Below are 25,737 nucleotides of genomic sequence, written 5' to 3' on the forward strand. Positions count from 1 at the left end.
GTAAGCGTACCGTGGGTGACGCAATAAAACGTAATGGAAAGCAAAATGAGGTAGATTCCGTATCTCAGAAAATTCAACCAAGAGAAATAGGAGAACGAAATGAACGAGCTTCAGTATGAAAAATCAAGACCCTTTCCTCATCCCCACCCCCTTCCCAAACCAAGGGCTCCGAAAGCAGCTGTGCAACTTGGAGCAGGCAGGCATTGGGACTGCTGTACGGTTCAGTAGCGTTTCGTCCGAAAGCGAAATTTCTAGAAAAATGCTACAGTTCGTCTGCGACGGTTTAATGAGTTGCGTTTCGTCCGAGCCTGGCTGATGATGAGTCACACCTTGACTAACCACTGGCAGCGATGGAATTGGTGACTAGTATACCTCGGTTTACAACTTTTAAAACTAGATTGCATAGACAGCGGAGTGCAGCACAGGGAGTGCAGACTCAGACAAATTGTCGAGAGAGAGGTCCCGGGTTCGATACCCGGTGGAGGCACGAGTGGTTCGAATCCTACTTTAAACTGTAGGTCCAATCCCGATTAGCCTTAATGTGCATAAAGTGGACTTAAAACAACAAATCAAATCAAAACAAATCGTCGAAAGGAAATTAACTTGGATCTAGAAATTTTAGTCATGACAGATGGCAACACTTTCTTACTATCTGACAACTATGAAGGTGAGATTTGTAATTTCCAGAGGGAAAGAAATATTAAAACAACAAAAAATATTTTCTTGGATGGAGCATTTAAGAGTGTTAGCAAGAGTTTGCTTCATTAAACACTATTAGGATGGTAGCCCTCGGACGAAACGCTACTTGGTCAGGTAACCGTAAGTTGCCTGTTCCTGGAATTCGGACGCGAAACGCTACGCCACGTGCTGTACACCTGGCGGTTCAGAAAGCGAAGATGAGCATGAGCGACGAATGCTGAAACTGGTGAAGGGACACTCACAGAGAACACTCATGCGCAGGTCGGGATTCGAAACCGGGACCCCTGGCGTCGTAGCGCGCTGTACTAACCACTCTGCCACGTAATATTTTTTTTATTTACTCATTTTTAGCTACTTCCTTTTAAACTAACTAACTAACTAACTCTCTAGCTTTCCTAAACCCGAAGGTTCATGGCTGCAGCAACACAGGCCTTCCATCTGTCCCTATCTTGAGCAAGATCTATATACTCTTTTCAATCCCTACCGATTTCCTTTAGGTCCATCTCAACGTTGTCCCTCCATCTTGGTCTTGGCCTTCCTATAGGTCTCTTACCATCAGGTTTCCCAACAAGAATCCTATAAACTCCTCTTTCCTCTCCCATTCGTGCCACATGGCCTGCCCAACTAAGTCTTCTTGATTTAATTAGTCTAATAATATATGGACATGAATACAAATTATGTAGTTCTAAATTATGTAACCTTCTCCACTCACCTGTCTCCTCATCCCTTTTAGGTCCAAAGATTTTCCTAAGAACCTTATTTTCAAATACTCTCAATTCATGTTCCTCTTTCAATGTAAGGGACCAAGGTTCACGACCATATAATACGAGCACTACATACAAAATTACTGTTTTGTATATTTTAACTTTTAGTTTCTTAGTTATTAAACTAGAAGACAAAAGTTTATGAAGAGAGAAGTAACATGCATTTCCTGAATTAAGCCTACTTTTTATTTCCTCTTTAATGTAATTTTCATTTGTTAATATTACTCCTAAGTATTTGAATTTGGAAACTGGTTCAAACGAGTTGTTATCAATAATTAGGTTTTGATTATTACCTAACCCTTGGTTTCGGCCTGTAAGCATATATTTAGTTTTCTCTTTGTTAACTTCCAAACCTATGTCTTTAGCAGTTTTGAAAAGTATTTTAGCATTATTCTTAATTGTATTTATATCATCCCCTAATAAGTCTACATCATCTGCATATGCTAACAACTGAGTCACACCATTTAATTTTAGTCCTTGGTTAGTTTCTTTTACCTTCCTAACAGCATATTCTAAGGCAAAATTAAAGAGCAATGGAGATAATGCATCTCCTTGTTTTAACCCATCATGAATTGTAAATTTGTCAGACACATTAATACCCACACGAATTTTACTTTCTGTTTCACTGGTGCATACTTTTATCATATTAACAAGCTTCTTAGGTATTCCAAACTCTACTAATATATTATATAATTTATCTCTTTTTTACCGAATCATATAGTATTTTGAAATCAATGAATAGCTGATGGACATTTTGATTATATTCCCACTTTTTTCAAGTGACTTCCTTTTACCTACGCTAAAAGAAGAAATTAGAAAAAATGAATATTAGTCTTCTTTTCAACATGTCCATTGAGAATGTAAATGATCTGTCCCTTTTTTATTTTGTCAGGAAACCTTTAAAGTTTGACATTATAGTTCTTGGACTTTTGTCGCCATTGCACTGAAAGTTTACATCATTGCAAAGGTTGATATATCTATCTACCAGATAGAACACTGGAATTGAATGAGATTAGGTAGTTGTTCTGTAATGGAGATAACACAATTCCATTATAACTTTGTCATTCGGTAAAATAATCGATTACTTTGATTTCACTATTATTCAAAATGTATCTATCTGTTAAAAGCAAAAGTAAGAACCGAAGTCCTCCATGCCAGCAACACTACTACTTCTAAGCAGCTCCCACAAGTGACTGAGGTTAGAATGAAAGTTTGTCTTGTTTTAAGTTCACCTGTATGCACAGATAGGCTAATTGGGAGTGGATCTACAGTTTAAAGTGGGAAATGAACCACTGTGCCTCCACCAGGAATCGAACCCGGCTAGAATGCAAGTGGTTTATCATACTCAGATGGCAATTGCAGTTGATTGAGGGAAATTGTAGGCTGCAATTGTTTCATCTCTTATCGTCTGATGTCTACATACAAGCAATTTTGGTATATTGAGTGTGTTTTTCGTTCATCTACGCAATATGGCAGCAGCCACGAGAATGCAAACTCAAGACAGGCACACAAATTTGGAAGTAGTAAATACTGTATAGATGAATGAACAGGGCAAAATTTAAATTAACACACAAGTATCGCTTTCGAAAATCTTAGCATGCTGTGGAGCAAATTGTGGTTTTGCATTAAAGGGAAGACACGCGAATACCACTACTCACTCGTGCATGCAGTGATCGAAGTGGTAGTTTGTAGCTAGGGTGAAACGAGCCTTGGAAATCGGTCGGGAAGTTGTTTGTTATTGTTTCACATAATTTGTAGGCAGTCACACGTAGTCTGAGAAACAGAAAAGTCACACATACAAGAACCTTGCTTGCCGGCCACGGATAATAATCCTCATGGGTAAAAAAGTGTAGCTTTCCTGGCGAAGTGTTCTCGGCTTGCGAGCCAGCTTAAATCGGCGTTAGCGTCCAATGTTTCGAGCGCATACATTGCTCCCATCATAGGGTAGAGAGCATCTTGCTTAGAGCAATGTATGCACTCCAAACGTTGGACGCTAACGCCGATATACCTGGCTCGCAAGCCGAGAACACTGTTCGAATCTCCACAGGCATATAATAAAAATGTATCATACCCAAATGACACATCTGGCGTAATACCTAACGTGCCAAATTTTGGAAAATAGGGGCTGATAGCGTGTGTGAGAACCAGAGGGACTTAACTCCAATTTATCAAATTTATAGGAGAGGAAATAATGTATTCTTAGGAATATGACTCTTAAACGTGACTCCGCCTTACAGATAAGAATTAGAAGTGGAAAAATGTCGATTTACTCCAAATACTCTTCAGAGGATTTTTTCTAACAAAACTGAAAACAGCATTATTGTAGTTACGTTCCTCTGATTCCCGTAGGACGATAGTAAATACATTTCATGAGTGATGTTTGAAAGAAGTTGTGTTAAGATGTCAAACATGTAGCCCACAGCCATGCTGTATGAAGAAACCATAGAGGATAAGCTCCAATCACACTTAATCTAGGCTCACAACAAACATAGCGGCTGAGTGACCATGCGTAATGAAAGGCAAAGAAAACAGTTAATCATTGGAAGAAACAATGAGTTTCATGTTTAAGATCATTCTATCATATGTATAATTAATGCAGTCGCTTATAGAAATAAAAATGGTCCGAAATGCTTCAAAGTAATTTAAAATATGAGGCGTTGCGGATACGAAGGGCGAACTCAAAAAAGTTCATTGTGAGGGAAATGCGTTTCAAGTTGCCAGACACAGTGCGAACTCCATAAAAAAAACTTTTAAAATCACGTATGAAACATTCCGATCTACTGTTACCAAGTTTTTGTGGAGCTAGAACTGTGCCTGACAACTTGAAACCCATTTCCCTCACAATGTACGTTTGTTGAGTTCGCCCTTCGTATCCGCAATGCCTCATATCGTCTCTAGGAAAAAACATTCAAACTAAAAACCACGATTTTCATACTAAATAGAAGGCATTTTCACCACATACTTGAAATTAGTTTGAGAAAATCTAAAATGAGAGGAATTCCTATCCCTGTTTTCGTGTTGATATTTCCTGGCAAATAAGAGGCTGTCGCGGTCTATTGCCGCGCTATACATTGAAGAAACAATGCTTTCTAACGTTCGCCATGTTAGGCAGATTTTAGTTGTATATTGGCATTTATCTTATTCGTATATTTTCAAGTTAAGAACTTGGATTAAATTATTTATAATTAATTGTTTTTATAATTCATGTATATATTACGTTTTTTATATTTTATAATATTATTCGCGTATTTTTGCAACATTTATTCAGAATGTATAGGTTAATGATTATCCCAAATAATATATGCAACGTTTTCATTGTTTTTGAAGCACAAGTTAAATACATTTCTTCTTAATATCGATTTTTGTTCAACAATGTACAAGATTGAAGTAATTTGTCTTCGTTATAAACTAAATCTTTATTTAATCATTTTTTTATGTATAAGGGCAAATATGGTTTATTTGATAAAATCAGTTTAGTTATTTCTATATAGTTTAATATTGTAATATTATAGCAAAGTATTTCTCCCTCGTTTTCAATAAAATATCGTATTCCTATTGGCTGTTTGTTAGGAGTGGGGGAACCACGCTTCGTGTTCTTGGCGATGTAAAAACTTCCACGTTGGCATTTTTAATTGTTGCCAACCTTAACTTTAGCTTACTATCGCTAATTATCATTGATGTGTTATATAAATTATCAGTTTTTCTTGTGTTATTTTATGTTATGAGTTTGTATTGTAAGTTAGAACAATCTGTTATGCTGCGCCTCGCGCTTGAGGTAGCAGTTGAGGTCTTGCTATTAACTGTGAAGGCGGTGCGCGGTCTCTCGTGTTAAATAAATTGCTTATGACTGCCTGCGAGCGTGCATAACCCAATAAATTATAACTTTTAACTTGTGCGAATCAGTATGTACGCGCGCGATTCGTGATTAAAGATTTTGGAATTTTATTTACTGTCACGTGTCGCAATTCGGTGGTTCCCTTCCTGGAGGAAGGGTGGATCGTCTTAATCCCGATCCCTGGGTGAGAACTGGTGCTCCCAACTGACCAGCCGGAGCAAGGAGCGGTGTGTTGCCAATTCGGATCTCCATACCCTGGAGTTACGAGTGGTGGCACGTTGCAGCTTTATACTCCGAAGTCGATATCAAAGGTTCATGGACGTCTGCAGGATTTTTTTCCAGGGAGGAGCAAGCAAGGTGTTTTTTTTCCAGGGGGGGGGAACAAACAAGGTGCATGTTCCCCCATAACAGTGTTGTCTCCTCAAAAACCATTGCTTTAATTTGAAGTTATCATGTTCATGCAATAATTAACATATATTATTATAGCTAAAATGAAATTGCGCGATATATATAATTTTTGGTTGACTTTCCTTTTCCAGGTGGATCGTGCCCTTGCCTCTCTTTTGGACATTCATGCAAAGGTTCTATTTTTATTTCGCGTCTACAACTTTCGGTTAATCGCGATGATAAAGGATGTGATAGGTGATGAAAGTGATATAAAGACAAATGACCCATCCATATTTTCTAATCCGACATTAGACTTCGCAGTGTATTACGCTAACTAACTTGCCACGGGATCGGCTTCTTCGTGTTTGTCTGCTCATCAAATGATTGATTAGTTATTCAAACTATATAGGTAGGAAAGCTATATAAAATAACGGAACAGAAAACAAATCCACTTGACGTCTTGTAGTACTATCATCAACCTACAATTTCATGCTCTCAAATCCACACAGAAAACTTCTTGTGGCATTAGTTTTAAGGAATGGCCTTGGGGAATAAAGATCACCCATTTCCTGGTTCAGCTCGAAACAATTCAGGTGCCTTATCGAAGCTGCTCTTGAGCACGCAGGGTTTCTAACCTAGTTCGCCGTAATTCAGTTGTTGTATCTTGCTTAATATGATGTATTGTAGAGCCAACCGCAGATTAAATAGGAGGAAAAAGATTTTTTCCGACGGAAAATAAGTTGGCAATGCTGCGAACACCGAGGCATTCTTGATAAGACGCTTGAGGAGGGTCGAGAAAACTTTCCTGAAAAAGCGCAACCCCAGTATCGAAGGTCATGCTACACGTGGATTGGCAACTTTCGGGAGCATGCTGTCTGTCTACACAATTCTACCCAAATACCTGTTTGAAAATGAATCTTCTGCTCGCATTTTATTTTTCAAATGTAGTTCTGACATTGTAGTCATTTTGCAATTATTTTTATTTGTTCTTATTTTGCTTTGCTTTTATGTCACTTTTATAATTAATCGAAACTATGAAGATGGATGATAAATAGATGAAATTGATGAAAAGACACCTAAAAAAGATATTTGCAGACCAGAACTCGAACCCGGAACCTAAAGCGGATAGGTTGGGGGGGAAGACCGTAAATACCTCCCGGCCACGAACTGGCTTATACTTTTTGTAATTTCTCAGGAGTATTTTTTGTTCTGTTCATGCATAATGCCTGCTTTCGGAAACTTAATTTATAAGTGACACACTTCGTTCGTTGGGGACAAGCCACGTATTGTCTGAGAGGAGGGACACATCTCGTTCATATACTAGATACAATCATGGACTATACTTGAAATGGCCTCCCCGATGGCGCAGTGGTTGGGTCGTCGCCTAGTAATCAAGGGGTTCCGGGTTCGATACCCGGTGGAGGCAAAAGTGGTTCGGATTCCACTTCAAACTGTAGGTCCAGTCCCGATTAGCCTTACTGTGCATGAAGTGGACTCAAAATACCAAATCAATCAATCATATATTTGAAATGTGACGTGCTAAACACTACTTTCGGAGATCAGATGGACATGGCAATTTTGATATACAAGTTGCATTTTTTCTACTTAGATTATTTATGTCCAAATTTTATCCTAATAGATAATCTCGCAACAACGCAAAATGTTTAAATTGACTCGAATTCACTATGACTCATATACAGTGTGTTTATAAATGAACGGTGCGGCTTCAAAAATTAATAATAAATCTATTTATTACCTTACACGGGCAAAACTTACACCGTAATCAGCAGCAACTGACCAAGTTTATATAACTTTATTTAAATTGGTATAAGGATAGAAATCGAGAGGGGGCAATTGCCCCTCTGTGCCCCCTTGCAGGTGCTCTTGGCCGTCTGGAAGAAATAGTGCACGAAAGACGTGAAAACTAAATCCATCTTGAGTATCCTTTTGTCTTGCTACTCTTAGATTCTGCAACCTTTCTTTCTATAGTCCAATGTTTGCCTTCCTTACCTCCTAGAATTGATTTCTGTACAAGTTTGAGGGTTATTCTCTCCCCTGCCCCCTGTGGTTGTGCCACTGCACCTTCTTCCGCCGTTGTTCCTTTGTGAACTTTCATCGGCTTCAAAATACTTCATTTTCTTCAAGAGCATAATATCGTTTAATAATCGGCGATATGATTCCTCTACCCTAAATTTCTGGAATAAAGTATAATAATATAGGGGCATGGAAATCTGGAAGGGGGCGAGGATGGCCAATTCTCCCCTTTAGAAAACGAATGTCAGCTAAAAGTATATATTTCACACGTATAATTGGATTTGTCATAGTAATTTACATTAATTATTATAATGGGGATGCAGGAATGCGATAATTTCGAATTTGATTTGATGTTAAAATTGTGGGTGCGTCAGCACTTAGGCCATTTTGCACCCGTCACATTATACGGGGTCCAGCCCCTTTTCTTTACAAAGAACAACTGTAACGTTGCATAAGTAAAATCTTAAAAGCTTAAAATGTTCTGACTTTCTTTAAAAGCTGTGGCTGTAAAGGGTCACTCAGCACACATAAGGATAAAAGAACAGGACAAGACACACAAAATTATACTGGCCATGGGGCCAGTCGCCAGAGCCTCGTTAGTCCTCAGTCCAGGGTGCACTAACGTGGAAGTGAGGTTGACATTTGGTGTACTACGTGGAAGGTCACCCCTTACACCCCGATAATTTCGAATTCAAGTGGTGTTTCTTGAGGGGGCAACACTATTATCGGGTTAATATGCATATGCATATGGCATATTTCCCTGCGTCTAAAATATAGACAGATGTCCATGATTAGGGGGGGCATTTGCCCCCCCACTTGCACCCCGTGCGAATGCCTATTGCTACTCATTTCTACACTAGTTGGAAGCTTTATTCAATTTCGAGCCAAAAATGTACTTTAATATCAAATCAGGGTTGTTAAACGTCCACGAACCCATAAATTCTAATGGGTTCTATTGGGTACCGCAACAAGACCGGAACCTTTTTTATCGCACAGTTTAAATTCGGTCCAAGTTGCGTATTCTTTCATTTCAATATGGAACTTAGACCGTCTTTAAATTGATCCGGAAAGAAGGTCCCTGTGCCGTATTTCAACTGATCAGGAGAAAAGGTCCCTGGAACGAATTTAAATACATAAAAAGGCTCTTTACAGTCCACATCCATTTATGCTTGCTAATATTCCCTGCTGAACCGGAATTGAATTGATTTAAAATTCCTGACCATTTAACAACCCTGGTTGAAATTCATTTTTTTACAAACAACCATATTTTTAACGGCTATTTCACATTAATCCCATACGATATACTGAGTTATTTTTCGCAATGTTCCAATGAAAGGTACGCGTTAGAGATTTTGGCTATTCCTTTTTCTTCCTTGATGTTAAATAGATTATATTCGTCACGCGCCTATAACGTTACTAGCTAACATTTGTGAATTGTTCTTTCCTTGTAACGTTAACTTCTACCATACTGAATTTATTTACGTTCCTTATGCAGATGGTATGTACCCAACTGCATTTTGTTCCGTTCCCCTACAGTGGTTTACATTTTGCTACATTCCTATGTAACGTTAATTGACCATATTGCCTTTCACTTCATTCCGTTACGGAGGATTGCATTCATTACGTTCCTATGTACCGTTATTTACTACCATGTTGCATTTCGTTACGTTTTTGTAACGCTAGTATATACCATATTGCATTTCGTTACTACGTTCCTTGTAACGGTAGTATATACCATATTGCATATTACGTTATGTTCCAATGTGCTCATTTCGTTCCGTTCCTTTATAACGTTAATATCTACCATAATACATTTTGTTACGTTCCTTGTAACGTCAGTCTATAACATATTGCATTTCGTTACGTTACATGGGTACCAGCAGCTGAACCATACTCTTCCTCCTACAAAATGGAACGTACCGTGTAACGCAAATTGGGTACGTTACGACTCCCTGATTTATACAGTTATAAGTCAGTAAACAAAAATATTGCCTTGCGGTTCTAAGTACCTTAGGTCATTAAATCTTATGATACTATTTAGACATAATTTAGAAACAGTGTACTTATATTCTAAGAAAACCCGAACTCATACACAAAAAGAGCTGTCGAACTAACAAGACTTAAAACCTGACCAAATTTATATTGCCAAGTTCAAATGTAACGTCCATCGTATCTACAGTTTCTTTTTATGCTTTAATACATGTAAAACATGTGCACTATTGCATGAAAACTTAAGTGGAAAACAACGTGTTATTGTCTCGGCTCGGTGAGGTTGGTCAGTTGCACAAAGGTGTCCCTCTTTAATCCACAAGGCTCCATACTTTTCGGCAGGGAAATCTTTGCTAACTGGACCATTAATGGACACGAAGGATTTTTCAGTTGTGTGTGTTACATAGTTAAGAAATGATATAGTATACGCTATCAATTCCATTTTCTTTGAGGGGGGATAAAAACATAACTGGCAGGAATAAAAATATATTTTTTGTCGGAGATAAAGCAAATTATGGGGGAAATCCCTGATACCCCATCCCCCTGTTAATTCACACACTGCTCGTGGAGCTAAAAAGCTCCTTGGACTACTTCGAAATTTAAGGAGCAAATCGAGTGCGAAAAAATAACCAGTTCTGGCTCCAAAAGAGCAAAATTGGCAAACAGTGGCTGAAAGCGAATTGTTGGAGGGGGAAGATATAGTAGGGGAAGGAAACCAGAGAAGACGAAATTGAAAGCCTGCGGCCGTGTCAAATTTCGATTGGTCATTCGGAGAGGACCCCCTCCCTTTTACTTTGGACGAACGATATGTAACATGAATAAGAAACTGCCACCGACAGTCGGATCGCCTTTCTTCTGGATTGGTTCGGTCCTGTTGGCAAGAAGGGCCTTCACTTGTGTCGGTGACTTCGATGACCATTTAGGAGCAAGTACCCCTTTTCGATTTTTCCCCTTCTCTTCTTTTTTCGGTATTGGACTCAATGTAGCTCGGATAAAATGAAAGGGGAAGCAATGGAAACTGGGAAGAGTTCATAGTCGCTGTGCTGCAATTATAGAGAAAATCTGTAGGCCAACTGCAATTGATGAATAAACTAAACATTGAATCCATTATAATTTCCTGAGAGCGATCTTAAGACTTTTTGTACATAACTAAAATAAAAAGTAGTATATTTTTTAAATTTCTAAACTCTAGATTCAGATTCAATGACGAGGAAATAATAAACAATTACTGATAGGAAATGTTTAATATAAACCAAAGAAATCCTTTAACAATAATTACATTTTTCATTCAATGTCATCCATTCTTCATTCATAAAACAATAGCTAATTTTGACGTATCTTTACATTCAAACAATACCGATACTTAACTAAAACAATTTATATAAAGCCAGAGCGATATTTAATTCTTATACGAGTAATATAATTAATATAATTTATCAGAGGTGCCCATCCCCCCAAGGCTAATAGCGCATCCCCCCCAAAATCATGTCATGCGTCCCCCCAAAATCGTCACGCGCTCCCCCCACATCATATCATTCACGCCCTCAAACCATATCGTAATCCGCACAATATACAGCGTGTCTACCGATGGTAACTTTTTCTTTGCTTTACTTTACACTATACTTCATCTGCCCCTCCTCCCTAAACAGGGGGCTCATCACTCAAGACCACCACAAAAATCGTTTATCATAATCGAAAATATAGCTTGTCTTGTAATGCAGCTATAGAATAAAAACTTCACATTCACCTCATTAAAGCGCCAAACACGCATCTTAGGAAAACAATATTGCGAGGGAAGCGAGGAAGAAAATTTTTACATCCATTTCTTTGCAGGCTTTCAAGAATATTAATTTAATAATCTTTTCCAGCTTTTCCCTTGGCACGTGCGGGGTCGAAAACGTGTGCATATCATATCGCTATATACAGTATCCAAAATTTAATGCTCAAGCTCTCTCTCCTCCTCTACAGAAAACTTTTGACAATCTAAGATTTAACATTTTATGAATAGCTTTTTATCTCCCTTTAAATTTAATACTCAATCAATTTTAGACTTACTGTTAATATTGAATAGTGGATATTGCCTCCTCCAAAAAAGTAATTCTTAGTCTCTGCAGCAGAATTTCCGCAGCAGTCTAAGACAAGAATTGGATATCACCTTAATTTAATGCTCAATCCGCCTCTAACTAAAATACCCGCCATAATCTAAGACCTCGAGTTGGATACTGTCCCCCATAAAATTTAATTCAGATCCCCCCCCCCCATAACCCACATTTCAATTAAGGCCTAATATGTAAAAGTTTGATATCTCTCCCCCACCTTCGATAATACCCTTACACACTTTATTTTCTTCATGTAATGGATTAAATACGTTGCATTTCAGGTGTAAAATCTTTACATATGTTTTGGAAAAATATATAAATGTTCAACTTTTTATTATTTGAAGAGATAAAATATCCCAAAAAAATTTCGATGGCGCAAACTGTGCCATAATCCACCCAGTGAGCACCCCTGTAATTTATACTAACTATAGTTCCTTTGTATTAATTCTTACAAGAATGCAAGAGTTTAGCTAAAATAGATAATAAACTGCAAGTCAAGTTCTGAAATGGACTATATTAGCTACAGTACAATAAACGATATTGAATGTTCACACATTTTTTTTTCTAAATCAAGTTTTCTAAATGGTAGTTCCTATGGCAGGAGTTTGTTGAGAATTTTCATCCAGAGACTTTTAAAATTGTGTCTAGTGGGTGAAGTAAATTGCACTAAAAATGTCCATATTAAGTTATTTTAAAAACATTTGAAGTATGTGAACCAAAGGTAGACCTAGTTAAGCTTCTAGGGAAATTTAGAAATCTCTAATGAGAGATAAATTTATGTTTCCTAAGTGACCCATCGTTTATATTTGGCTTGAAAAATTATGCTTGTACTCAAGAAAACATATTTAGTCATGTTTATTCACGTTTCTCCATCTTATTAGAGAAAAGTGTTGGCGTCAATTTCTTTTATTGTTGACATGCATTATTACAGTCACGACGAATAGCCAACCTCCGTGAGGGAGTGGTTAGCACAGTCCTTACGACGCCATGGGGTCCACAATAACTTACATCAAATGGCTACTAGCAGCCCCAGACAGTTAGTTTTCTGCATGGTGCACGTGAGGGAGACTAGGTGTATTAATGTAATGCCATTTGTTACCTGTGTTAAATACTAACATCATTTTCGTAACGTAGACCACCTTGGCTAAATGTGGCTCACCTACCTTAGATGTGTGTAGCGATAATGTAGGGCATGCTTTGCGACGTTGGAGGCTTGTTCATCTGTTGTAAATTGAAGTTGAAACGCTTTAACCTGCGTATATCATTCTAACACGGTGACAAATCAGTTATGTCCCAGGTTCGATATCCGGTGGAGGTATATGGGGGTTCGGATCCCACTTTAAACTGTAGGTACAGTCCCAATTAGCCTTCCGGTGCATATAGTGTACTTAAAACACCAAATCAATCGATCAAAACCAAGTCAGTTATGGGATGTATTTATTTGCTGTATGAGCTTAAATAGTCGATTTGATTTGATTTGTTATTTAGTGTTGATTTTCTGCCACTTTCTGCTAATCACGACGATTAGAATGAATGATGATATGATGAAACTGATGAAGGATACTGACAAGAAACACAGGTCTTGAATGGAATCCGAGACCACTGGCGTCGTAGCGCGCTGTACTAAACACTCCACAGCGGAGGTCGGCAAATGTTTTAGATAATTCAATCAAATTATTTTTATGTATAGGTTTAGTAGTTCACGAGATACAAACAAGAAACGGTGACCGTCACTTGAGATTCTTGTTTCCAGGATCTTCTGATAAGCACTTAGAAACCAATTTCTAAGTGCGAGGTGTCGAATTCAGGATCGCGTTTTTCTTGGGAGCTTCCTCGTGGAAAGAAGACAAACAGATGACTGAGACAAGAACTCTGCTTCGTTGGTTGCTTCTTCCTTTGCCTTCCACGTCACGAACTACTTGGAGCAGAAACAACAGCTGTGGGGGAAGAGATAACACCCCTGTGATATGATTTCTCGACCTCAGCAAAGAAAGCCAGCGCCCTGCTGGTCGTCCCGGTTGTAAATGATGCTGCAAACATTCTTCTTTCAGCAAAGTTGTGCTGTGGAGGTGGAAAAGTCTAACTCCAAAAAGTTTAGATGCTTGAACGGTATATAGATATTAGATTTACATTTATACAAGAACAGAAAGTCCCAAGGTTGATCAGTATGATCATAATGTACTAACAAAGAAGCTTCAAAATATGCAGCCCTAGTGCGTTAGTGGCTACCATGGACGCAATGCGCATGCGCCGACTGGAAGAGTCCAGTGACAAAAGAGGGGTGTATGCTACTCTGGTGATTTGTCGCTGTTCCACATGAGACTGTGTGTTAGTATATAGAACAGCCATTGCAAATCACAAGACAAAAAATCAAGCGATTATAAAAGATCGAATGCATACAAGATAAATAATAAACTGAAACCCACAAAGTATTCTCGCGCGTGTTTCCTCGTACTTCCCCTCTCGTGTTTGAACTCGTCCACTACAACTGGACATGTCTGCTGTGGTCGAAAAGTATGTGTATCAATTCAATTGCTCGAACCTAAAATCAGTTTAAAAATCAATCAGGTATATTATATTATATTGTATTATACTCTATGTAATATAATTATATTATATTATATCGTCCGCGGTATATTAGCAGGAGGTAAACCGCAGAATCTATTCGAAAAAATGCATCCTCGTAAGGATATCCATGTATATGTTACCCGCAAGCGGGACGATTTCGACTTATTCCATCATTCAACCACGGCCTACAAATCATTTTTCTCATTTCTTCTCCAAAAACACGGAATGCATTGCCTGCAAACATCGTATTCATAAACAACCCGTTAAGTTTCTGAGTTAAAGTGAAAGATTTACCTTTAATGGAACAATCGGAGAGTACCAGCGCATATTGCAGGTGTTAAGTCACTATATGAAATTGTATTTTCATTACTACATATTAGTTTGTCTTTTGTATTTGTAGTTAAACACTTTCTGTATTCATTTAATTTTGTGTATCTTTTACAAGTATATATATATATATATATATATATATATATATATATATATATATATATATATATATATATATACATATATATACATATATATATATATATATATATATATATAATATTTTACTTGTACCTAACTGCTCCATATGAAGTTCATCATATATGTAACATCACATTGACAAGGGCTAGGTGGCAGAGCAGCCTGTAGGCTGAAACTCGCCAGCTTAATAAAGAAATGTATTATTATTATTATTATTATTATTAATAATAATAATAATAATAATAATAATAATAATCAGTGTATCGGGTCCTATAGCCACTGTTTTCTGGCTTTCGAATATTCTATTTCAAGTAGATTCCCAATATTCCTCAGGACGCTGAGTCAAATGTTAGGTGTCCCCATCGGGAATCAAACACGGGACCCCTATCAGCATCGCCATCTGTCTGCGCACGAGCTTAAATCAGTACTAGAATTTTAAATAATTAATACAAGCATCTTAAACGTAAATGCCACTTCGTAATGTGTGAAGGTGGGAACTCCACTTCTCGATATTGCAGAAGATGAAACATAATTTTCACAATGTTCCAAATAAATCCAATGACTGTCCTTTCTGTGCACAGACTTCCAATTGGATGAAAATCCCTGCAGTAGAACTACGAGCTCTTAGAACAAATAAAGGGCGGGAAAGACTCCCAGTATTTACTCGCCTCCTAGCAACAAACAAGCTACTAGGAAGCAAGAGAGCCAAGAACACCCTTTATGAATAGAGTCGTAGACACTTTTTCTTTTTTCTGTTGGCAGAAAGTGCTTTAGTGGGGGCGGAGAACAGTTAAAAGGTCGAAATGCTTCTGGTATATAAACAGAAGAACAAACGGATCCCACATCGATTCTCATTATGGTTAAGAGTAGCAATTTGTTTTACGAGCCTCGTCACTGCTAATGAAAATCTCGGCGTACACTATGAACATAAATGTCGAGAGGATGGGAAAGTTATTCTCAGTAATTAAATGGATGGCACTCTATCGCCAGGGACGGTTCAAGATAAAATTCTCAGCCGGGCGAGGTAGACTTTTGGCGCCCCCTAATTTCTACCCTGCAACCCCCAAAACGTTCCACAACTCCTCAAGAAAAACATGATAATACTTAACAGTTTAACGAGGTGTTATTGTAAAGGAAAACGTTTACTGTAGATATGCATTTATTTAATACGTACATAATGATATCAAAATAACAGTAATCTCCTAGCTTAAATTGCTACATGATTTTGCACTATACTTATTATGTTAGACACCAGTAACTTGAATTATTTTTTGCCTACAAAAACCAAACTCTTTTTTAAAACGATTTGGAAATATGGATTTTGCAGTTCTCTAGAGATGGATGTTGGTTTGGAGTCCCCACTAGGGCGGCGCCGTAAGCAGTCGCCCAGGTAGCGCTACCCTGATACGCCCCTGTCTGCTGCCGTGTTATTCCAAGTAAAAGGAAGTCTCGCCATCATGAAATAAACTTATTTTACTTACACTGTGAAATAATCCAAACATTGTTGAATTAACAACAATTAAAGTATGCAATTGCTTTATATAATTTATATTTCATTTTCCAGTTTCATTCCGTTTCATAATGCAACTGATAGTAGTTCTTTGGTCAATTCTGATTCAATACAGATTGTTTTGGAATTTCTCATAGATTGTCATAGTTTTCAAAAGTGGCGGCTGGTGATCTGGGTCTATGGATGCGCACCTTCGCACAAACTGGGGTGGGGTGGGGCACACGATGTGCTGTAAGCATATAACATATAACAGTCGAAACACAATGCGCAAAAATGTTTCTATATGTTAAAAACAGTTTCATTTATGAAGAAAGTAATTAGAAGCATTCGAAAAATGATGCAATGCTCGAAATGGGAACTGTTAGACGGGAAGGGATGCTTTAGCGAGAAATATATGGGCTTAGGCTACAAACTTGTGCATAATGTTTGAAAATATGCCAATTAATATGCATTACCAATAAAGTAATAATAATAATAATAAAAATATATCAACTCCTATCTTTGACGTTATTTTCTCACTTTCAATATTAACCATAAGAGTAAACTTAGGAATAATATGTGAATATAATTTAGAAAATTCTGCAAGAAATGGGCGTTAAAAACTGTGAGTTACTTCCATTATAAGAACAGTTATTAAAATCAAATGATGAGTTTTCACACTTTTTTCTACCACAGTCACAACGACCTGCCCTGGAATGTTAGGAAGTTTCTTCACAATCAAATTCAGGAATTTCGATTTACAGAAGATCTTCGTCACGTACAGCCTTGGTCCAATAGTCCCTGGTCCCATACCGATCTCTACAGGCTACGGAAGGGGATGGTGGGTGCACAGGTAAGAGAAACCACTATCTACAGTTTTGATGTAAGTACAAAAATGATGTATATCTAGAAATGTTTTTATTATATATATATATCTAGTCACACTGAAAGATGTATTTGATTTTTATACACATGATTTTAGATCGCTTCCTTACCTCTCGAGTGTATCGCTATGACGAGAATGAATGATTGACCTATGAAATGCTCTAATTAAAAAACACTGTGACACATCCATCCTTTACACAGGTTGGAACTTGGGTTCTGTGTGTTAGTAGTGCGTCACTCTCGACCAGGAATTTATCCAAAACTTTCAGTGTAAGGGGGCATATGTTCGTATTCAAAAGGGGAGTATTGGTATTTTAGAGACAAAATTATCATAAACGGGCGTTTGTGATACATTTTAGTGAGGTGTTGGGATGTGTGGACAAAATCATCGTTCTGGTCACTTCGCCCATTAGACCGACCTAGATTTTTGATGTGATTACGAAGGTAATACTGTACCTTCATTTGAGACATAAATATTCTTCATATTAATTAGTAACATTAATTATAAAAAAACACCTATCCTATCAATAACATTACATGCGTATATCTTTACCACCTATATCTTTCCTTGACAGTTCTGGTCTGCATATGTTCCATGCGAGTCGCAGTTTTTGGATGCAGTTCAGTTGACCCTGGAGCAGATAGATGTGATCAGGAGACTGATAGAGAAATATCCATCTCACACTCAGTTGGTGACAACTTCCAGAGGTAAGACTTTACGTAATAAGTCAGACTAATTACCTTGCTGCCCATATTATTATATTCTATTTATCGTTATTATAAATTACGTGTGACTATCAACTCCAGAAAATATGCTTCCCTTCCTGGCTTCTCAACTTACTGTTTCTGGATCTTCATGTCGCTTCTTTTCTTTTAAGTGTGAACAGAATCCACATAAATCTGTTGTTGTATACATTGCTCGACAAGTATGAATAGCTTTTATTACTAACGTTTCCCTCCCAGATACATGGCTGTTGATATTCAGATCTGGTACAGCAAGAATCATGCCCCAGTTACTCCAATATCTCATGCCTATGGCCACGGGTGTATATATAGCTCACGCAAGGGGGGGGGGGCAATTTTTGGTCCTATATGTCATAAGTGAAAATCCGGGACACTACACTGACCGGGTGAGGGGGGGGGGCTGGACCCGATAAAGTTGTATGTATGTACATCATAATTGTCATTTACATCACACATTGTGTGGGAACTTTATTAGAAAACTGCAGACTGAACAGATAGGCACCCAAGCACTGACTCTTTATAGTAAGCAGGTTAGTATACAATGGAAGAGAATCGTAACTGAAATTCAGCACTGCTAGCAGTCAGCGGCGCCATCATGAAGTCAAAGATATTTGCAGTGCTGTCTGTATCTCGAAAACTCTTGTATCATGGAGAGGGAATAGTTCAATGTAGAGTTTGATTGTTTTATAAAATGAGCATTTTAAAATTAGGTACACGCATTTAAATATAAAAAAAGTTCAGGAATATGTAGTCTTAATCATTTCTTCTTTCCAACCCGATATCAGGACATTTGTGCATCCCGAAGAAACTATTCGGAACACCGGGACAAATTATACCGGGAATGTCCCTGAAAATTTGGGACGTATAGCATCCCTAGGTATGATCTGGCTATCAAAATCCACTCTGCCACCACATGAAAGGTCACACATTTATTAAATTTAGTCTATATACGAACTTCTAACTTTTCTACATAAAATGAGCAGAAAATGCTTTTGAAAAAGCTAATCCCAGCTTCTGTTTGTAAAGAATTACAATGTTAGAATTAGTATTTTCCTCCTTGCTACAAAATTGGAAATAACATCATCGGTGTTATTTTAATATTTGTATGTGTGTACAATTAACAGTTGGGTGCCGGCCCACGTGGCGGAGTGGTTAGCACATCACGCTACTACGCTAGGGGTCCCGGGTTCAAATCCCAGCCTGGGCGTGGATGTCTGTGAGTGTCTTTTCATAAATTTCATCATGTCATCACTCATCTCCATCTTCGTAAATTATCCAAAAGTGGCACAAAAATCGAAGTAAAATAAAGCAAATCAAAATCAAAACTTAGCAGTTGGGAAACTTCAGATTAGCAAAAAATTTGAACCTGAGGAATACTTAAATCTTGAATGTTAACAAACTATATCGGGAACTTCTAATGAAGTTATAATGTTCGCGCTATAAGTTCAAAAGCAGCTGCTTTTGGCAGAAATTACATGGGGCATTATAGAATTTGTGAAATGTAAGGAGTTTTCTTAGTATTTTCCAGTGAATTTCTGAAGCTATAAGGAAATTACAGACATTTGCTTTGCAGTCCCATCTGAAGTGTAGAATTAATTTTTTTCCCATCCGTATCCCGCTCTATACGCTTGTAATTTATGAGAACAAAATATATCTGAAAGAATTTATCAAGTCTCTGAGCATAGCTGATACAACAGGTAATCTGGTAATTTTACTGAACCAAAAGAGGGGGACCCGTTGAAGCCCCCCCCCCTTAAATACGCTCATGCCTATGGCATGTTAATATGCAGTGCACATATGCTGCAGATCAATGTCTGTTCTGATAGTGCAGTGAAGCATACTGAGATAACAGCTGAACAGTAATTAACCCTTTGCTTGTTGAGGAGCCGAAGGCTCGATTTATGCACCACGTAATGTGCATATGCATATATTGACAGCAAACAAAGGGAATTCGAAACGCATGATAATGCCATAGAGACGATGATTTCATGTGTGAGATGATGCTCGTTGATACTTAAGGAAAAAGCCGCAGGTGAACATGGTCTGTAGCAGTAGCGACGGTTGGGTGAAAACTGAAAGGGGGGCAAGGACAATTTACTTTCTATTGGTAGATAAGGTTAGCATTAAAAAGCCACATTGCAGAAGGAAAAGGTTGAAAAAGTTGAGAGGCAACCGCCCCCCACGCCGCCCTCACTGCTCCATAGACTTATACTCTAGCCCCGGAATCTGTGAATTAAGGCTGCGCGTAGCGGCAGAGAAGGGGAGGGGAATCGAGTGGGCAAAGAGAAGCAGTACAGGCTGCTGCGAAGGCTGGTAACTGCATTCGCTTCTCCCCCTCCAATCAATCCCATTCCCTCTTACATGCTCATTTGTGAACCAGTCACTATAGATCCACCAACTTATTTGAAACCCTGGCCAGAAACAAGTGGCGCTAGTGTCGAATGTTTAGGAGGGGAGCTCGGGAACTCTGGGGCAAGGGAAGGGATGGCAGAAACACGTGTTTTCCCCCCTGTGTTGCCAGATCTGGAAGTGGGCGTGTGCCGTGAAAGGTTTGCAAGTAAACAAATATGCAGGCCGAATATTAAGTTTCGTTTCTAGACGTGGTAATTCAAATAACATAGCATAAGAGAGAGGAGGGAGGGGGACACTAAAGTTAAAAACGCCTGCTGTCTCGCAGAAGGAAGGACAAGATTAATATTCTAAATTATGTAAACTATAAAAAAAAATTATGTAAAAAAAAGTAAAAAAGCATGAATCCAAGTTTCATCAATATAAACAACAGGCCTCCCTTCGTTGCAGAATCTGTTGATCGCACGAAGATATCTTGCTCTCCAAACCACAATCTTGCTTCGTTCAACGAGAGCTAAGCGAGAGTTTCTACATTTTTTAAATTTAAAGCCTATTTGTTTCATAATTTTCCGTAATGTTTCTCGCCCCCCCCCCCTGATAATTAATTTCTTCCTTAGCAATAGCTAAAAGTTTCAATATTGTAGGAACTTCTCTTTTCAGTACGTACATTTCATGGACAATTTCTGGTCAGGGGTTTGTAAATCTTTTTTCTATCTTTTCAGTTTTTTAAGCAATGACTAAGACCGTCCCGTTAGATATACTGCTCTCTTTAGGGGTTGATCGCGAGGATAATTCCACCCGTCTCTTTTCTCTTCTTTACACTTCTCAATGATTCGTAGTAGCAAATTTCGCTCACTGCTGTGCACAACTTTCGACACTTTACACTTACTCAAAAACACGTCTACGCACATCAACAACACTCCTCGAATTCTTGAAGAGAGTAAAATTAGCAACACTGTGTCAGCGGAAGTAGGAAGGTCCTTGCCTGACCAGCGCCAGAGAAAACACCGGGGGTGAGAGAAGGGGGTGGGGGAGGCCGGTTAGTTCGCATATTTTCCGAGGTTTCAGAAAGCTTGGTGGATCTATAGTCACTACTTGCGCAGAGACTTAATTTCGTTGCTCCAGAGATAACCGGGACAGAGTATAGTAACTTATTTTAACTTTACTCGGTTGAAAGGCATAAGCGAGAAAATGTATATTGCAATTATTATCTATACTGTCTACTCACTTTCACGTTACTAGAGTACAGTAACAGCTAGACTCGTTTCAGGTCCAATTTCTATTTAGAAATTAAGGCTCCAAGATAACTTGACAGTGTCGCCAACTACAGTTTCAAAACTCTAGCAGTAGGACATGCTTTTAAATTATGAAAATGTTAGTTTCTTGTAGAAGTAGTTCTTTTAAATCCGTATTGAGATTTTTGTAACTATTATTTGGAAGGTATAATGGAGGCGCATCAATCTGGACTGGTGGCAAGCCTGATAGGGGTGGAAGGAGGCCATTCTTTGGGGAGCAGTCTAGCTGTGTTGAGGATGTTCTACCAGCTAGGAGTGCGCTATGTCACACTTACGCACAACTGCAATACGCCATGGTGAGTAGAACTAAAGAAAAAAGTATATATGCTTTACATCCTTTTAAGGTCTGTACCATAAAGAGTTGTGCCTGTTGCACCTCATGCTCAATTAGGCCAATCGGGGAAGGGGACAAGAACCCGGTATCACTTCATTAGAAGACGGCAAAGTTTGCTACTACAAAAACTTGCATTCTTAAAATAGGTAACGTCTGTTTGCAAATCTAGGTGAAGAAGAAAAATAAATTTTGAGTAATAATAACTTTAATTATCTTTGTTATTCAGGCGAGTTTCTGTTCATAGAGGAATGCAACGAATAGGAAATGTTAATAATATTAAGCCTTGTTTAAAAATACATTCAAAATGCTGAACAATGCAGGATCGTTTGTAAATAAACCCACCATAAACGTGACGTTCCAACTTTACAGCAACATCTTTTCCATTTAGCCGTTTGAATTTGGTTCATAGTCTGAAAAATACATTGACATACGGTTGAAACGTCACGTTTGTAGTGTGTTTATTTGGTAGGAAATGTTGTAAACTTCAGCATTAGAGTGTATAACGACGAATGTGTTTCCTATAGCTGTAGAGAGTACTAGATATTCGTCTGTACTTAGTTAGAGTAAGGTGGGGTAAGACTGCGCGGCGGGTAAGACTGCGCACCGGTTTTTCGAGGTGAAAATTACACACAGTTGGCACCACTGCCCCATGTGACGTAAATGTGGTTCCCCCTTGGCCAGGCAACGATTGGTCATCGCCATTTTCGCGTTCCATGCCGCAGTGGCCTTGTACTGGGGGTCTTAAGTGACTTATTGAGCCATAACTTTGTGGTATTGTTAACTCTGCAACAATTAAAGTTAGGTGAAAAAAATGTCACAGTTGTTTTCCTGGTGAAATTCTAGCCCATTTTGATATGCCGCACGACCCCCTTCCCATTTAAATTTCTGAAGTTGAATTCAAGATGGCGGACATCAAGATGGCTGCCGACCATGCGGGTGACATTAATGTGGTTCCCGCTTTGCCTGATAACGATTGGTCATCGCCATTTTCACGTTCCATGCCGCAGTGGCGTTGTACTGGGGGTGTTAAGTGACTTATTGAGCCACCCTGTACAGTAAGATTAATCGTGACTGGATCCACAGTTTAAAATGTAATCCGAACCACTATGTGCCTCCACCGAGTATCGAACCCGGGAACCTTTCATTGTGCCATCTCATAGAAAAGACTGTAGGTTCAGTCCCGAATAGGTTATCTGTGCAAAAAGTGGACTTAAAAGAACAAATCAATAAAAATGAATCTAATGCTTCTGATAGACGAAGTTTTGATTACATTGCCTTTTATAAAGGGTATACCAATTTGAAAGTTAGAACTTTGAAAGAGTGGTGTGGCAACACTGACTGGAATGACGAGATGGAACTGTGATATCTGTGTGCAGTAGTCTGTTCTGTGACAAGATATCATGGAGAGATATACAATGTAACAACGCATAGAAATTATTCGAATTTATTATCAAAATTTGAGTTCAGTTCGACAGACATTTCGTGTATTGAGAGGAATTTATGGTGAACATAATCCACCGACAGGACACCATATTTACTGTAGGAATTGGTCAGATGAAAATCCGCAAGTGATTCTGGACATATCCCTTCATCCTAAGAAAGTGACTGTGTGGTGTGGTTTTTGGATCTATGCGTGATCGGGCCTTATCTTTTTGAGGACCAACATGGGAATCACGTGACTGTCAATGGAGAGCGATACAGGAATATGGTGGTGTAGCTTTTGTGGCCAAAACTGGCAAACCTTGACATCAACAATATGTTTTTCCAACAGGGCGGTGCAACTTCCCACACTGCACGCCACACAATGGAATTATTGCAGGAAAAGTTTTCCGGACGAATTCTGTCCAGAGAGGGTGATATGTATTGGCCAAGATCATGTGACCTAACCCCCTGGATAATTTTCTATGGTGTTATGTCAAATCTAAGGTCTATGGGACTAAGCCACGCACAGTTCGTGACCTGAAACTGAATATCGAACGAACCATTGAGACTATACCGCTCAATATGTGTGCACACGTACTGGAAAATTGGACATTCAGAATCAATTCCACTCACTAAAGCAGAGGAGGACATTTGAACGACATAATGTTCAGAACATAATGCCATTGTTTGCTCTTCGAAATAAAGAAAATATAGTTCATTATCACTTGTGGTATTCATTCTATCTAATTTTAAAGATCTGACGTTGAAATTGGTAGACCATATACAATTTGTACATGAGGATCAACAATTTGTTTGGAATAATTTTGAAGTTTAAAGAAACTGATGCCGCAGAAATTATTAGTATTATTTTATTATTATTATTATTATTATTTATGCATTTTTGTACAGTCAACGGCAATAATAATGGATCATCTAGATCCTGAAATAAAAACGTCTCTGTAATTGTCTAACTGTAAAGCAATAAGCCCACAACTTCAATATAAACTTTTCAATAGGAACTTCGGCTATCGCCTCGGAGTCAGTCAACACACATACCTCCATGCAGGGAAGCAGGTATTTCAAATAAATTCAATTCAATTCACTTCAATGGTCTTTATTCTTGGGCTAGGTTCAACAAAATCTGATCTACCACCTAACCCGACAAAGAGAGATGTAGCAGGGTACCTAAGTACATTATTATACATGAAGATTATAAGACACTACAGAAATAAAAAAATAAAAGAAACTATAAAAAACACTTTTACACAAGTGTGTGAAAATAAATTAAAAAATAATAATATACATGTATTATTACTTAGTTTCGGGCCCGACCCTGTGGCCGAGTGGTTTAGCACATCGCGCTGCGACGCCAAGGGTCCCGGGTTCAAATCCCGGTCGGGTTTGGTTGTTTGTGAATGTCCATTCATCAATTTCATCATTTCATCACTCATCCCCATCTTCGCAAATTAGCCAAGAGGCACAAAACGCGAAGTAAAATAAACTAGATTAATCAATCAACTTAGTTTCGGTCCACTTTCTCTTGTCAATAATTCACAGGAAACAGTTTTTAATCATATGTGGTCTTACTTTGCCTCTGATCATCAATCAGTGAATCATATACTGCCCTACGAAAGTGTTCGTAGTTCAGTTGTTTTATTTCGTTCGGGAGTGCATTTCAGATTTTAGGTGCCATGTAACTGAATGAAGATTGCGAAACAGAAGTTCTGTGCTAGGTATATGGAGATTAGCGGCGCTTCTGGTGGAGTAAGAGTGCGTTCCACTCCTGGCTTTAAGCTTTACACTCAGATAGTCCGGGATGTTTCTATTTATAACATTGCAAGTAATGCAGGTCATGTGCAGTTCTCTCCGTCTTGCCATGTTGAGGATTTTGTGCTCATTAAGCAAGGGAGAACGTGTTCGTGATTTTTAAATCTGTAGACATACCTCATGCATGAATTTTGGACTTTCTGAATTTTGCCTGAGAGCCTTTTTGTGATTCTTGGCCCGTAAACAACGTCACAATAATCGAAAAGAGGATATATTAAAGATTCGACAAAATTGAATTTAATTTTGGGTGAAATAAAGTCAACAAGCGTGTAAAGGCTCTTTAGAACTGAATATCCTTTACCACACTGCTTCAGTACATGTTCAGTTCAGTCTAATTTTCGATCCACGGTCAAGCCCAAATTTCGTATTGTTTGTGAGAATGTTGTGTTCTGCATTTCAATTAATATTTTGCATTCGCTGAGATTCATTTGTTTCAGGAGATTATTGTTTCCGGTAATAGTAAATGTAGATTTATTTAAATTTAGAACTAAGCCATTTGATTCACACAAGATGCTTATATTTTTGAATCCTGATTTAATAGTGTAA

The 25,737-nt window shown here is 38.3% G+C and overlaps 1 protein-coding gene across 1 annotated transcript in view; it reads left to right on the forward strand.

The window, feature by feature from the left end:
• Positions 1-25,737, forward strand: part of LOC145980184 (dipeptidase 1-like) — a 144,393-nt gene that overhangs the window by 81,028 nt on the left and 37,628 nt on the right. Inside the window, exons 4-6 of the mRNA XM_083113216.1 lie at positions 17,032-17,188; positions 17,796-17,928; positions 21,754-21,904. Of these exons, the coding sequence (XP_082969342.1) occupies positions 17,032-17,188; positions 17,796-17,928; positions 21,754-21,904 (441 nt within the window). The remainder of the gene's footprint in view (positions 1-17,031; positions 17,189-17,795; positions 17,929-21,753; positions 21,905-25,737) is intronic.

Source organism: Lepisma saccharinum, chromosome 27 (genome assembly GCF_977018435.1).
Source record: "Lepisma saccharinum chromosome 27, izLepSacc3.1, whole genome shotgun sequence".
Taxonomy (NCBI): Eukaryota; Metazoa; Arthropoda; class Insecta; order Zygentoma; family Lepismatidae; genus Lepisma; species Lepisma saccharinum.